The 16,793-nt window shown below is 36.9% G+C and overlaps 1 protein-coding gene across 3 annotated transcripts; it reads right to left on the reverse strand.

Moving 5' to 3' along the window:
* Positions 1-750: 750 nt before the first annotated feature.
* Positions 751-15,849, reverse strand: LOC145771993 (uncharacterized). 3 transcript variants are annotated; one of them, XM_082583792.1, is made up of 19 exons: positions 15,748-15,849; positions 12,189-12,320; positions 11,294-11,419; positions 10,368-10,509; positions 9,896-9,939; positions 9,743-9,794; positions 9,319-9,449; positions 9,117-9,197; positions 8,222-8,349; positions 7,727-7,804; positions 6,946-7,334; positions 6,353-6,494; positions 6,177-6,265; positions 6,051-6,095; positions 5,517-5,558; positions 5,187-5,322; positions 3,852-3,956; positions 3,475-3,643; positions 751-2,717 (listed from the first exon to the last, which is right to left on the reverse strand). In XM_082583792.1, exons 1-19 carry the CDS (start codon positions 15,757-15,759, stop codon positions 2,589-2,591), a joined length of 2,172 nt encoding a protein of 723 aa, XP_082439918.1. In that variant the 5' UTR covers positions 15,760-15,849; the 3' UTR covers positions 751-2,588. The 3 variants fall into 3 exon arrangements, with proteins under 3 accessions (XP_082439918.1, XP_082439917.1, XP_082439919.1); XM_082583791.1 differs by having other exon boundaries at positions 5,187-5,337; XM_082583793.1 differs by lacking the exon at positions 6,051-6,095 and having other exon boundaries at positions 5,187-5,337.
* Between the last annotated feature and the right edge of the window lie 944 nt (positions 15,850-16,793).

Here is a 16,793-nt window from a genome sequence, read left to right on the forward strand (position 1 = left end):
TCGGAAACTTCATTCTGTCAATCTCGGTAACCGGCCACCCGTCAAAAGCCTCTACAAGTATGCGAAACTACCAGGAATAACCTATCAAGGCTTTGTCAGTCCGAGGATAAAGATTTAAAACCAACCAAGGTAGCCTATATCATCCATGCCATCCTCAAAAAAGGAACCATATTGCATGCATGGTAGGCTACCGTACCTTTGAAAGAATTAACAAAAGCTTTATCATCATCTTTACCAGAGCTTTTACTATATAGCAGTTATAGGCCTACCGGTAGCCTACGGTAAAACAAGATGGTTGTTTTTTGGTTATGGATCCAACATATTGAACATAGGCTACTATTTTTAAACTTTTTACTGGTACAAGCAAACATTTGTTATGTTTTGGCATGTAGGCTATCTTTGCTGTTAGCTCGTAAATGCATGAATGGTAAATAAAATGGAAGATTTCTAAGATGGAATAGAAATGAAATGGAAGAAAATCTCAGGATCGAAGATGGAAAAAACGTCTCCCATTTCATTTCATACCCTGGTGGCAAGAAACAGAATGTCTGATTTCAAGCTGGATGCAAATGTTACCTACCCTCCTACAATCCTAAACTTACATGCATAAATCTGGATACATAAAAATAAAATCAACATCTTTGCAAATTCTCTGTGAAGCTTTCTGCTCATTCCACTCTTTGATACTAACCTGCTACGGCGCTATGGCAACTGCACGGTCTTTACAGACAAAGTCATTTTACTGTTGGTGAATAATTTATTCACCAAAATAAGATGCAAAGTAACAAAGTAACACAATTCTTTCGGAGGCAATTTTTAAGATCTTTTTCCTTTTCAGAAAAAAATCTTGAAAATGTCAAAAAACACATCCTCAAAGTATGAAGGGAGTAAAAATTATCCCACTCACTTCCTGGAGCAGTCACACTTTGTTGCAAGCCTGTTCCACAAGCGACGGATGTTTACGGCACCAGATGATTCCTAATACAGTGAAACTACCCGGTTAACAAAATTGGTAATTTTTATATCGATTTAACGTCGGCAGACGTTGGATCAATGTGAAGAAGCAATTTTGCAAGTTGGGGGTTTCCGATATTATAAACAAAAATAAAGCAACTGAGTGAAACTGTTCACGTTGAACACAAAAATTGCATAAACAAAATATTTTCTTCCGTTGGCTGTTTTTCAACGCGTGACACGATTGATAAGACAACTTGCATTCAAAATAGCTATAACTTTACTGTACAAAACAATTATATGTTCTGCTGGTAGCCTACATACCAAGATTTAAGCTCTTGTTTACTTAAAGACTTTTTAAAACCATATAAAAGTCCTGCTAGAGACAACGATTTGTAAATTTACTAAATTCATTGTTCAAGTAAAGTTACAAAAACGGCAAAAAAAATTCAAATCTAAATTCGACACTCCGTTGAAAAAGATTCTATATGACTCGCAACGCAATATATTTCAAACAAAACGTAACTTTAGCTCGCAAAATAATACTACAAAAATGACGTCAAACGATGACGCGAATGTTGCGAAGCGTCAGATCTAACGGAAAGTGTGCAGCTGTTTCACACGTTAAGTCTGAAATCAAAAGACGCGACTTGAGCTCTTTACGCTTTGCCACGATTTTTACGTTTATAAAAGAAACACGAAACAAAAAGGGAGTGGTTATTTTATATTCATGGCAAAGAAAACGAGATTACTATTCCAGCGATAAAAATGTGCTTGTGTTTTTTTGCCTGGAGAAACCAAACAATGTTGGCTTTATGTTTCTAGCAAAAAGCATATTGTTTAGACAAAAACCCCGTTGAAAACGTCGATAACGTACGAAAACATTGTCCGTCGTGTGAAAACGCTTTTCACTCATGGCGGGCCTAAGGAAGTTTATTAGCTAAGGTTTAAAGAAACGATACACAGCACAAAGTCGAGAAAAATATAATAATCAGTTGTTTAAAAGTAAAATATTGGCGCACCACTCATCAAAACTGTAGTAAGGATAAAACGATTCCAACAAATTCATTATTTGTTTTTATCATTCATTATTCAAATTCATTCTAACAAATCTAATCTCAAGCGGATAATAAGACACACGTGGTGCGGTCTATTTCATAGACCTGTTTCATACGGGATAAAGAGTTGCACATTTTGGCAAAGGCAATCTATTGTAGCAATCTGTTGTAGAATACCCATCTAGCAAAAGTTGCTTTTAAGCAGGGCCAGCATTGCCAAACTAATCAAGGTGAGAAAAAAATTTCTGTAAATTCATTGAAGCGTGAAAGAGAAACCAATGACAAATGAGTGCAATCGAAAAAATATATAACCGAATTGTAACACTGATAATTCCAAGGCTTCAAAAGCAGGAGTCACAGATGCTGGTGTAAAAGTTCCCATGTTGAACTTTTAAGTCGTCGGAGAATGCAACTCATGAAAGCATTCGATGCCAAGCATAAATAAAGGTAATGGCTCAAACAAGTTGACTGTCTGCGTTCCTGTACGTAGGAAACCTCCTTGGTCTGACAGCAATAGAGCGAGAGCACCTGCATCTGCAGCGTTGGACGTGAAGCAAGGTTGGCGATAAACTTCTATCATCTGGTGATGGCGATCAAGTGTTTCTTCAGCTTTCGAATCGTTTTTTTGTTGAGAGAGCACAGGTCAAAGTTCATGACGTCACCATCCATGTCGTAGCTGCCTGACTTTCGAACGATCGAAACAATCTGAGTGAAAAACGCTGATTTAGCAAAATGTAAAGAAATTTATTTTCACACGAGTCAGTTCAATCATAAATAGATAAAAATCGATTTCGATCAGCTAGCAGCTACATCATCTTCAGTTAAGCATATTCAAATAGAATCCATTCTGTTTGAATTCTATCTATTTGAATAAGCTTAACTGAAGATGAGCTAGCTGCTAGTTGATTGAAATCGATTTTTAGCTATTTATGATTGAAGTGACTCGTGTGAATCTTTTTGTGAGTGAGATATCGTGAGATATCTTCAATATAATAGATTGAGTTTCGCTTTTAGCAGCATGAGCGTTGCTTACTCAACAATGCAGATATTAACGACCTGTTTTAGCCTGATGGTACGAGTTCGCTGTGGTAACAGCGAATTGCACTAGCTAGAACACAGTTCCCTAATCATGTGCTATGATGTATCTACATCGAAACTATATTAAATCATATTTTTTAAATATGGTCAGTTTTCTTTTTTTTTGCAAAACGCGACAAATGTGCATCGTTTGACCACCCAGGGATCACCAAGCCAAATGAGAAAGGTACCCCCCGGGTAGCAAAATCCGTCCTTTTTACAATGATTCAACGTTTTCCAAACGTCAACTCAATGTAAAAAGGACAGATTTTGATACCTGGGTTACATCAATAAGAAAAACCTGTGATTAAAGTAAGAACATTTTTCAATAGTTCCCGGTCACGATAATGATGAAGACAGCGACACAACAAAGTAATCGTCATACCTTTTTCGTCGCATCGAAATCCGTAATGGTGGCCAGCATCATCTGAAGCTCTTGGAGCTCCTCGAATATTTCTTCGTTTACTTCCGGGTAGACATTTAGTGTTGTGCCTGTGCCCACCTCAACTAGAAGGGGGTGATCAACCTGTTCGTTATCAATAGCTTCATCTTGTCTGTAGAAAAATAGTAAATGGAGGTTTTTTCAACGAACGTTTTGGCAATATTTAGCCGACGATAACCTTTCAAAGTAAAACAAAATTAACTCTCGATGAACGAATATTGGTTTCGAAATGTTACATCTAATGCTTTAAAGAAAATTTTACACCAAAGCGCATCAGCGGGTACATATAGCAATTTAGGTGTTTCATGCAATCTTCTTACTCTGAATGCATCATGTGTTTGTTGTTGTCAATATTAGATTCTGCTGAAGTGTCAAGCTGGCCTTCGGAATGGTTCGGGCTTTCAAAAACCTTCGATTCGCCATCGCTGAACAAAAGGCCAAAATAATTGAATAGTTTGCTACAGCATGTGAGAAAACATCCGGAAAAAAATTTTCAGACTTGATCTACCACCTTAAACGGTTTGAATAACTGTTTTAAAATATTTTTTATAAACTGTTGCTTTTAATCGCCGCGTATTTCTTGATGCTTGTAGTCAGTTAGCCAGTTACCTTCGAAAAGGTGAAATTTATTGCAATTTTATAAATATTTTCAGATTCCTGATGAGGGCCTAAGTTAAGCCGAAAACGTTCGACTGTTAAAGGGCGGGGAAACCCAAATTAACTTTGCGAGTTTTTTGTTTCAGCGTGATGTCATTGTGTACAACATGCGTTTTAGCAATAAAAAAAATCCAAATTTTATTGCCCTCGTCTCGCTAAGGCCGCTTTTGTTTGATACCCGTTTGCGAGGTCTCGAGCGCATCAAGCTGTGATGCTGTTCGCTGTGACGTCACAAGGTACATATAGTTGTGGCCAAAAGTTTAAGACCACACTTGATTTATGACCATTTTTGCATTACTTTAAAATACTGCATCAGATATAAGATGATGCAACTGAAACAATATATGATGCAGTACTTTGAAGTAATGCAAAAATGGTCATAAATCAAGTCTGGTCTTAAACTTTTGGCCACAACTATATGTACCTTGTGACGTCACAGCGAAAAGCATCACAGCTTGATGCGCTCGAGACCTCGCAAACGGGTATCAAACAAAAGCGGTCTTAGCGAGACGAGGGCAACAAAATTTGGATTTTTTTTTGCTAAAACGCATGTTGTACACAATGACATCACGCTGAAACAAAAAAACTCGCAAAAAGTTAATTTGGGTTTCCCCGCCCTTTAAAACTAATTTGTACATATGCAAAATATAGTATTATAATGCTCAACCCTCTGTTGTGTCTTGACTGCCTTCAGTATGTTCTATATTGCGATAGCCTTGGAGTGGACGAAGTAGGCTGCCGTTTAGATAAGCAAAGTGTGTATTATATTACTTTGTCATGCGTGCTGCAGGGTTATTGCAGTACGTTTAAACTGAATAATTTTAACAGATATTAGACAAACAGCCTTGTTTTGTTGTCATACGGAAAGAAAAGTGGAGATTTGTATCCAACTGGCTTCTTGCTGTGCTGCGCAAAGCATGGCATCTGTGGCAAAAGCTATTGCTCCAACAGACAACAAAAACCTTCAGATAATGAATCAACACGGCGAAGTCTCTTACCTGTCATCAGCAGCAAAGTGGCCGGGTGACATGGGAAGGTCGTAATTCGCATGGTCGGCCTGCTCCTCGTCATCATGAGCGTTATCGAATTGGGGAACTTCCCTTATTGATGATGACGATGATGATCGACTGGAAACTGACATGGGAGAAACTGAAAAATTATTTGGAACATGTCACTGGTAAACTTCACTTTCACGTTTGAGTTTGACCAAAGGTCATGTTGTTATAAGAACAATGCAGCAATGCAGAAATAATCAATATTGAAGCATGAAGTATGCAACTGGTAGTCAGGCATAAATCTTATAACCATTCATGAGACGAAGAAATTACCTGGATTTTTGAACACGTCTTTTCGAGGTGAATGTTCTTCAACTGCAAAAGAACAAAAAAAAAATTCAAGTCACAGACGAACCTACAAAAAATGCAATCAAGAAAATGAAATATCTTCTGACAGGTGTCAAACCAACAACACTGCTTGATATGAACGACTCAGTTATAAACGAATTTATTTTCACACGTGTCAGTTCAATCAACAAAAAGTTCATGTTCTATTTGAATAAGTTTAACTGAACATGATCTAGCTGCCAGCTGATCGAAGTTGATTTTTAGCTGTTTATGATTGAACTGACTCGTGTGACAATAAATTCGTTTGTATTACAAAAAATGCAGCATTTTATAACCACGTTCACTCTGGACGTTTGGCAACTACTTGCTAGATCTGCAGCGAATGCAACATATTCAGCCTTGAAACGACACACATATTGCCTTCTATAACTTCATGCTCATTACCTTCATTTTACAGCAAAATATACTACAAGTAGTCATTTTGTTGATTGTGTTATTTAGAAACAAAAAATAACTTACTATCACTTTCATCACTGCTACCAGAGGAATCCATCATTTTCATATCTAAATATTAAAAGAAAAAATATCACGAATATATTGCTGCGGCTTAGCACAAATGAACAGTGCTAACTGTCTGTCACTTACCTTTTCTACCAGGCAACTGTTGCTGTAGTGGCTTAACAGCTTTCTTTTCAGAGCTAGGACCTCTTCCTTTGCTTGAGGGGGTTCCAGAGCTGCAAAATGTGAAAAAAAGTCAAGCCCACGTCACTTTATGAACCACAGTGTGATGAGCAAAAGCAAACCAAGGTTAATTCAAGTACCGGTAAGTGTCTCCCCCTCTCTCGTTCTTTGTTGGATGAAGAGGAGGAGGAGTCTCTTTCTTCACGTCCTTGATGTGAATTTTGATCCCAGATGGTGTCACTCTTGTTTTTTCACTCGGAGGTTTGGATTTTGATTTTTTGTCTGTCGAAATATATTCATTTTATTTATTATTTATTCATTATATTTATTTATTATTATTTATACTTATTTATTATATTATATATATTTTTTTTAAATGTTTTGTCTGTCGAAATAAAAAGTTATCACAGTTCATACAGCACGACAAGAACATAGTTTGAAGATAAAAACAAATAAGACTACAAAAAATAAGAGGTGTTGTTTAAGACGTTTTTTCAACGAAAGCGAAACGTTAGAAAACCAAACAAATAAAGATCTTCTAAAAGCGCCAATATTTTTCATTGCACAATTTATTTATCAGTAGAAGCCTATAATAATCAAAATTGCTGATCAAATTGTTAGGATACGGTTTAAAATAATCTCCAACAGCCAAATCAGGACCGTCAGTTTTGGAATTCAACCACCTCCGATTAAAATTAAATAATAATACTACTGAAAACCATAAGGCACTGACCCTTTGAAGACACTTCTAGAGAATTGTTGTGTTTTCCTTTCGCAGTTTGATTGATAGAGTGATCACCGGGTGAGGTATGGGTGGCATCCACGGCCGTTACCATTGAACGGTGGTCGCGAGAAGGCACGTCCGGTGCAGATCGTTTTTCGGGCTTTTTAGGTTGCTTTTTTTCTTTTTTTACCCACTTTTGTGATTTGATTCGTTCAAATTTTTCAAGTTTTCTTTTCTTCTTTGCCTGCTCAACGTCTGAATCGCTGTCAGAGAGGATGGCAGGCTGCCTCTTGGTGATGACGTCACTGCCGCTGTCGGAAGATGACGACACAGGACGGGGTCGCCTTTTAGGTTTGGATTCTTCAACTGTTTTTTGCTTCGGCAAATCCGGAGATTTCCTAGAAACAAAACTGTGATAAAAATATTTTTAATTATAAAGAGTTATTCAAGTCGAGGTATTTCTAGTGTCAACATTGTTTTCCGTCATATGTTAATATCGATCGGTTTGATATCAGCCTTTTGAGCAGAACAATCGTGTTTAGAAGAAAACAGCCTACCAAGCAAAACCATCATTTTAGCATCAATTTAAAACTAAAAACATCATTTTAAGAATTGTGATTCTTTGAGAGAAGTGAATTATATGATCTGCAAAAAATTTTAAAAAAATGTCGGGGATTTCCCTTCCTTTCACGATTAACTAGTAATTGCAAAAAGATGTGACAGAACATAAATATCATTGAAATACAGTAGGCTACTTGTAAACACGGAAATAGAGAACACGTAGACAGACCTTTCTTTTTTCTTTCTATCGGGTTTTTCTGACTTCACTGCTTCAGGTTTCTCTTGTTTAGGAAGTTTTACTTCAGACCTGAAATTTGCTGTGACGTTAAAAAACAGCAATTTTTCACAAAGTCTCACAACAGGCGTAGAGATGGAGCCGGCCTGACGCATTACAGCTTCGAAGTAAACTTGTAACTTGTCATGGGTTTAGTTCGAAGTAAACTTGTCATGGGTTTATCAAAGAACAATAGCTGAGTGAATGAGACTCTCACTGAGAATATTCGAGAAAAGAGAGTTGTACATGTACTTTAAAGCAACTTGCTATACATATGCTAATTGCTAATGCCATACAATCAACCCATATTATCGTGTGGTAAATCGATTTAAAAGAAAATCAAAACGTTGAAATGTTGAAAAATCCAAGATTGTTTTCGCTGGATGTTCCCCTTCAGTGTATATAAGTTTTTAACCTTAAAATGCTCAATGCGCAAAGCAATGAAAATACCTTCTTTCTTTTCCTTTTCTCTGATCATCTTTCTTGGACGAGGGAACTTCTTTTTTCTTCATCTTTTTAATGTCTATGCTATCCTCACGGGGGAACAGGCTCGCTGCAACGGAATCGTCCATTTTGATCTGGGGAAGCAAGAGAATTCATTCTACGAAGAACCTCCATCAACTGACCAGTTTATCTAACGTACAAGTAAACTCACTCGTCTAGTGTAGATTAATTATTATTAAATCAATCGTTAATGTGAATTACACATCACTACAGCGTTGTTGAATTGCTAAAAGAAAAAACGTGCTGGGTTTACACGAATTAATACAAACCTGAAAACCAATGCTTTTTCTTGCCCCTTACATTAACTCAGCACTCCACTAAGCAGCTACATGCGATGTCGGCGAATAAAACAATAAAAGGTGTAGCTTGTGAACCGAGAATAGATTATTTCTTTATAAAGATATGTCATACTTAACGCAGCGGTATATGACTTGAAATAAGAGAATAACGGAAGCAGCAAGCTGTTGAGGATGAATTAAAAAGCATTGTTCTCGCACAACCCCAGCAAGTTGCTATTGTGCGAGTACCAGATACAGATATTATCAAACAATCTGCACCGATGTTTTCCAAATAACAAGAATTTTGAAAACCAGGCTCCACTGTAAACGATTTGAATGCTGTTAGTGATCTCGGGTATGAAGATGACACCCTTGTAGCGAGGTTTAAACTCAAGACATACGAAGGTTGAAAAGCAGAAGTTTAAAATTGCAGATTTCTTGACCACCAGATTTCCTTAAGTTAATTCTGAATCTATTTGCCTAATCGTTGAAGAAAGGCCTCAGTCATGATCAGGATAGTAGATTTATAGAACGGGAAAAGAGCTGCTTTGCATATAACTTACCTTCAGCTTATTCGCTTTTTCTTTTTCCTTTACTTTCGAGTCTGCACTATTTGAGGGGTTTGACTGCCCAACAGATTTTTCCTGCACAAACATTAAACATATTTAGATATCAGTGACCAAAATGTGGAATCGTGCACATGCAATCCTCAGACTCCCAAGTTGGGTGCTACACTTCAACCAGTCTTCATATTATATTTCTTACCTCATTTTTCTTCCTTTTGGCAATTTCTCCATCCCCGACACTATTCCGTCTCTTCTCCTCACTCCTCCCGTGATGCTTGGAAGGTTTCACATCCGCACGATGAGGTTTCGATCTCGGTTTGTCGTGATCATCTGCAGAGATCACGGATTTTTAAGTTGGCAACTCTGATCATGTGTATCAGACCATGACGCCATCAATCTTAAGGTCACGACCTCTTTATGCTCAAAACTGTGAACGTTACAGTCAGACAACAAACAGGTTTTCAAATATGATAGTTAAATTATTGTATAGGCTATTCTTCAAGGCAAAAATATATACATAAAGTTGTCTGTTAATCAAACACAAACATTTTCTATTTAAAAGACTATTGTCAACTGCAAATTTTTTCTCATAAAGAAATAGACAGAAAATTTTGAGTACTTACTTTTTTCTTTGCTTGAACGACTTTGCTTGCTGATTTCCTTGCGATGCGATTTCTAAATATTTAAAATACATCGTCACTTGTCAATACAGAAAAGATTGGTAGCCTACTCACAACAGAAAATGATTTTTTGTTAAAAGAGCAATAAAAAGTTACCTTTGAAGGCTTCTTTTCCTTAACATCCACAGCTTTCAATTCACCTGTAAAGTAAAAAAAACGTGTAAAAGCGTTGCATATTCTTTCATATTCAAGCTAAATCACAATAATTAGGTAGTATTAAAGCAAGGCTGTCCAAATAACTAAAACCTTCTAAGTGGCCAGCCGAGGTTTAAAACTAGTTACACTTTATCCTCCTGCAAAGGTACCATGTCGAGCAATTGGCTTTTAAAACTTTATTTTTGCATTTACGTCTGTTTTTGGTTGGTTGGAATTTGGATGGGAATAGAAACATGTTTGTCTACTGGCAAGTTCTATTGATCTGAGTTGCTATACTGCATAACAGGTCAAAACGAATGAAATTTGCAGCCGCAGTCCTGGACTTGGTAACACTGAGTGAGAATACATCCAGTCGTTTCATAAATCTTGTCTAACTAGTTGATATTTTAATATAAAAACTTATCAACATTACCTCCTGCTTTTAAAAGTCTTCTTTTGAACTCCTCCACTGGGTTGTTAAAAGTTAACATTTCCACTCTTGTGTGGTTCACGGGAGGCATGTTTTCATTGTTCAAAAACAGGTCGTAATGAAATCGTACATACTTGGGATCAGACTGATGAAAAAACAGAAAACGTTTAGACACATGGAAACAGTTAATCACAATGCGCGTCTTTGCTCTGGATATACAGTATTGGCAACAATACAAGTCAATATTAAGATCAATAGTTATTGGTAGTAATGGAAGAACTTCCAGCTCCGTCCCAGAGGTGTGTGTGCCAACTGTGTGTGTGGCTGTGGTCAGCTCATGACCTTGAATTAGTCTAATTTTATGTATCATTGAGGTATTGTAATGATGCATAAATATATGCAGTATATACAGAATTACACAGGTTGGTTGTAACATTGGTCTTAAACGACATACGTAAGCATGAAAATGGGTTCAAGGAAGTGAATCAAAAATTTCCAATAGCCTATAATTCCTGAATGAACCATTTTAAAGGACCGTAAGCATTACCATAAAGCACCGCCAAAACGTTGCCTCCGGTGCATCACTCACTAGGCCTAGTTATGGGATCAATTAGTTTGAGAATAGTTTTGTAAAAGAGCTCGTTACCGATAGTAAAAATATGGATGCAAGAATAAATACAACGACATTTACGGCATACGACAACACACTTCTGCAAATAAAATTTGTAGACCTTCTTCTGAAAACAAGTACAGTTTAAACCGCAGAAAATCATACCACAACTTAAGTCACTCCACAAAGAGACTATAATTTAGCACTGCGTATGACTATGATACTCACACTCCTGAATAAATGTTTATACAAATACTCTTTAGTGTCAGTCATCAGACAACAAATATTATTGTATTGAACACAAAAAAATAAAACAAACCGTGATTTTGAAGTGAATGTCAATGAGGAGGTTAAATCCGGCGTAACCAGTCTGTCTCACTTGGTATGGGGGATACCTTGCAACAAACTTGGGAGGGTCATATGAATCATGTAACCAAAACACAACCTAAACAATGGAAGAAAAGTTTTACAGAAGTCAAAAACCAAAATTCATGAACAGCAAGTCAGCAACAACATTCAAAAGTTGCATGAATTATCCTGCAAAAGAAAATTGCAAACATCAAGGAAAACACCGATGATCTTTTCCAATGCTGCTTTTATATGAAATGAAAAGGAACAGCCTACACAACACATTGTAAAAAATACAATCAACGGCACTATTTTTCTTACCTAGCTTAGGCTTGGTAAAGTGAAGGACATTATAAATATGTCAAAGATGCTGAATTTGGAAATACAGTAGTGCAAGATGTATTAATAATTTCTGTCTTAGTGCTGCATAACGTAGTTCTACTTATTCTCGATGGCAATTCCAATTATTTCAAGAAATTCATGGTTATTTGTTTTCTATCAATGCACATTTATATCCAAACTTTTACTTCAGCTTTGGCGTGATTATGAATTAATCTGCAGTGAGAAATCAGTACTTTCACTGAACTGCTGTCAATCCAATCGCTGTTTTGGTATGCTTACAATAAAGGAAATATATATTCATGTTTCGCGTTTAATACTTTTACTCATTCAATTTCAAGTCTGATATTAAATGAGTGGCCAACTGATACTGTGTTTTGGCTATGACATCAAAAGAAACTGAAAACATATGTGTAATAAAAGTTAAACAAAACTTGTACACACAATCATCCGAAAAAAGATTGCAAGAAATAGTGTTTCACAAATCAACAATTGAATAAACATAATAAAAAAATCAAATACTGTACCTTATCAACAAAATGTTCAATATTCATTCCATCTGCTCCTTTAACAAATACCATCCAATCATGAGTATGTCCAGAAGGCAGGGGCACATCTTTTATTTGAGCAATGTGACCCAATTCCAACTTGATAACAATCTATCAAATCATCTTGTTTAAAATACAGGTCAAAATGGATTTTTTTTAAACCACTACTGGTACTAAAAATGGTAATTTATTACATCATGTATATTAGGGTGGCTCTTAAAATTGAGTTTTTGAATTTTGCTTGGGACACCCTTTCAAATGGTGAGGTTGCCAGAAAAAATAACTTTTGCAAAATTTTTTTTAATTTGAAGTTGATTTAGAGGTGGCCCTCCCCCCCTAAAGTTCTGTGCTCTCCCTCGAAATACCAAATCTGCGTATCTCGAAAACCACTTGAGCTAGAGATACAGTTATTGTGTTAAAAGATGCAGAAAACATGGTTTTCTATCTGCTTTCTGAACATTGAATGCATCTATCTTGAGTAGAAAAGCAGTTATTTAGAAAAAACGCATTTGACCAAATCTTGATTTTACAACCTTTTTTGTGACCACGAAACCGTCTACAAAATTTGTTTTTTTTGTCTTAATTTTTGCACCTTAGAGGGAACACTGGTAACGATATTCATTTCAAAATGTAATTCTGGTCAGTACTGGAAGAAGCAATATTATCGACAATATTTTACATATTGCCTTGCGTATCGTGACAGGATGTCTGCGACCTACACCATCGGACAATTTCCCTGTCCTTGCAGGCAACCAACCAGCTGAGTTTCGTCGCAAAGAACCATCCTGTCTCTTTCTCGTCGCACTACGAACCCCAACCACTTGCTCCACTCAAGTCTCTACGAGTCTGTGAGTGAGCAATCGAGCATCCTCGGCAACTGAAATCGAGACACCCATTTGTATGTAACGCACAACTCCTGATGAAAACCGCTGAAGACCAATCTATCAGCGCGGCTACCTGGGAGGACAACAAATGGAGCTCAGAGTAGAAGAAGAACTCCTCAAGACTCTAAGGTTGTATCTCCGACACCAGCCCCCATCCAACCGGAATGTATAATTTGCCAAGGAAGGCCTGGGTGCATCTCAACCGCCTACGTACTGGAGTCAGACTATTCCGCTCCAACATGCACAAATGGGGGATGGCTCCATCCGCATTCCGCAATCTGTGAGTGTGGCAAAGAGGAACAAACCACAGATCACACCATCTGTAACTGCGCCAAATGGTGTGTGACTGTGCGTGGTCTGCTTGAACTGGACGACGAATCAAAGGATTGCTGCTCGACACCTGCTCAAGCATCTAAACGGCATCACCACTGCCCAAGAGTGGTAAAAGACAGAGCCCTTGACCCCTGGAGTAACAAAGAAGGTTTAAATGAAGAAGAATCGACATTCGACAATATTGTTCTTGTTGGAATTTGGAAACAGTTTCCTGTGTTCAGTAACAACTTGCAAAAGAAACTGAAGTTGGTACTCATCTTCAGTTAAGATTTTGTTAAAATCCTGGATTAGACTTAGAGCAACTCCTCTCTCTGCTCTGTCATTCACTACTGAAAGTCTCTTCGCCATGTGTAAAGCTTGAATAAATGCACCATCTTCAGTCCAATGAGCAGGATGACAGGATCCTTTGAAAGTATAATTATTACTTCATCTTCACCCAACAGCCGAAGAAGCCATTTTGAATTAGAGGTGCAATACTGTTCTAGACCCTTATTGCTAAGAAACGCAGCTACTTTGATGCTTGGTCTCCTTGGTGGACGTTCTCCTGTTTCATCTAACATGGTTGCCACCATTAGCTTTTTACTTTCCACAGACAATCGAGAATCAAACAAGGCTAGTCCAACTATTTCTTCGGACAGATACCATAAATGCAGACCAAGCTTTTTGCATAAATCGCCTTCGCCATCCAACAAGTGCGATGCATAGCACCTGAAGCTTGAAAGCGGATTCCACGCTCAGGAGTTTCTCCAAGGAATGTGATAAAAAACGGGCATTTTAGCTATTCATGAATGCATAAAAGTTTAGGAATACTTATTTTGTTTATTGATTTACCAGTTTTACAGGTTAGTTTATGAACTTTGTTTATTAAATAGCTTGGGCCACAATACTTGTTTAGCACTGTTTTGTGCTAGAATACCGAAAACAGGTTTTTTCTAAATAACTGCTTTTCTACTCAAGATAGACGCAATCACTGTTCAGAAAGCAGATAGGAAATCATGCTTTCTGCATCTTTTGACACAAAAACCGTATCTCTAGCTCAAGCAGTTTTTGAGATATGCAGATTTGGTATTTTCGAGGAGGGCGCATCACTTTAGGGGGGGAGGGCCACCTCTAAATCAATTTCAAATTCAAAAATTTTTTGCAGGAGTTATTTTTTCTGACAATCTCACCTTTTAAAAGGGTGTCCCACACAAAATTCAAATTTTTTTCATTTTTTGCCAAATAAGAGCCACCCTAATGTATATATATTAGGTAGTGCAGTATATATATAATTATTGTTTCAAAGTTTGTGAAGGAGCTGAAGAATAAAAGGAACATTTTGAGGAGTATGATCTGTTTTTTTTTTCGCTGAGGGTTTTCGGTCATTTGTCCAAAATGACTTGAAAAAAATCGGCCATTTTTTATTTATTTCGGTCATTTTTAGTCGATTGACTATTTTTTTTTTTTGGACATTTTGACCAAATTGACTATATTTTTTTCGGACATTTTGCTAAAAAATCGGTCAATGACCGATAAATGACCAAAAAAAAAACAGAGTATGATAGGCATCTTCAGCAAACACTTAGAGTTTAACATGTTAAGTTTGCAATAGGAGAATGAGAAAGGACTGAAAAGAATTTGCAGAGATAGTGAAAACGAAAAGAAACTTGAGGATGACGAAAATAGGAAGCAGGGAAGTTGACTGCAGCTTCTTTGTTCAAAGCAAAATGAAGATAAAGAAACAGAGTTTGTGAAGTATCCAATATAAACATCTTAAGGTGGTTAAATTTAAGTTAATCAAAGGCATCATTAGTATTAAGGAACTGGGTATATATTCACTCTTTGATAGAGCCACTGCTAATAATTAAACAAAGTGAAAGTCTAACTCTAGCAGCACAGCGATATTTCCAGTTTATGACAAAGTCAATGTTTGTTGGCTGCGTGGCCGAATGGTGAGAACACCTGTGTGAAAGGACGTGGCTTCAACACCATTCCAAAGCACATGGCTGTGTGTCGACAAAGACACTGAATGGCATGCCAAAATATTGGGAGCAGCTGACTCAAAGACCATTATGTCACTTTGCTGCTTCCTGTTGTATTGCATCTGTGATTGCAGCGTACTGTATGTTGTCACAATGGGTGCAAAATTAAACATGATTATTATCATATTATTATGTTTGGAACAGAACTAGTTCAAAACTGATTTATGGAGGCAGATGAAAGTTTGCTTCAAGCGGAGATGGTAACTAAATATATAATACCCGGGTATATCATATGTTTGGAATAACACACATATACTAGAAAATTTACAGAAATAAATACAATAATAAAATAATACTCACCGCAGTTGCCATGCTTTTACTTTACAATGCGTATGGAGGCAAACAGTTTTTCAAACCACAGTTTCAAATTGATATATCACGCAAAGACAAAGGTTTCAGTCTAAACATATAACAGCACAAGGAATAATTTTGCTCAGGGGTGTGCAACGTGCGGCCCGCGAAGATGTGCCAATTTTGAATTGTGTGCGGCCCGCGAAACATGTTTATACGGTAATTTAGTTTAGTCTGGTATGTTTGAACAATTCATTGTGGAGTGGAGTATTGTAGATTTCGCACCTTCTGTTAACCATTTTAGAAGTCTCCCACCGGCCACCGCCAATCCATTGTATTTAATTTTCTATTCTGATGTCTCTGGATTTATTTATATTCAATTGAACACTGAGATTGTGTCCTTATAATGTATTGTATTGAGTTTAAAGTTAACCGTTGTTATTGCGTTCATGAACGTAGTTGCACTGATGAGAATTTAATACTCGAAAACGCGTTCTGCAACACTGTTTTTTGGACTCTGTAATGCCAGATGCAGATTTATCTGTAGCTTTCCATCACGCGTTGATCTGATCATGAAATTTTCTACGGTTTGAGAAAAAGTTTTCTCTGCCTATAAAACGTTGAATGGTAGTTTAATCAATTATTTCTAAAAATGTATGGTCACATAAAAGGCATTATGAACAAAGTACGACTTTGGAAAGCTCACATACAGACAGGACATCTTTTCCACTTTCCAACTTTGAGAGACTATGGAATGCATCCGGAGAAGAAAACTAAATTTGAAAAATTGTTGTATGAATTTTTGGCTCGTTTCAAGGACTTCAAATCTCATGAACATTTGTTTGATATATTCTCTTCGCCATTCAACACGGACATTGACAAAGCACCAGCTGATATCCAACTTGAACTGATTGATCTTCAAGAGAAAAAGGATTTGAAAGCAAAAAGTATTTAAAAATGAATCTTGGCGATTTTTACCGAAAACATTTCAACTAAGATGACTTTCCACATTTCAAAAATGGCACTTTTTGGCTCAACGTATTTGTGCGATCATT

Source organism: Aplidium turbinatum, chromosome 6, assembly GCF_918807975.1.
Source record: "Aplidium turbinatum chromosome 6, kaAplTurb1.1, whole genome shotgun sequence".
NCBI classification, from domain to species: domain Eukaryota; kingdom Metazoa; phylum Chordata; class Ascidiacea; order Aplousobranchia; family Polyclinidae; genus Aplidium; species Aplidium turbinatum.

What these genes read in the sequence shown, in the direction of transcription:
- LOC145771993 (XM_082583791.1), bottom strand. An exon ending in AAAAAGCGAATAAGCTGAAG is followed by an intron (nt 8,350 to 9,116) that starts GTAAGTTATATG and finishes TTGCTTCCCCAG; the next exon opens with ATCAAAATGGACGATTCCGT. An exon ending in ATTTCGATGCGACGAAAAAG is followed by an intron (nt 2,718 to 3,474) that starts GTATGACGATTA and finishes TTTTTCACTCAG; the next exon opens with ATTGTTTCGATCGTTCGAAA.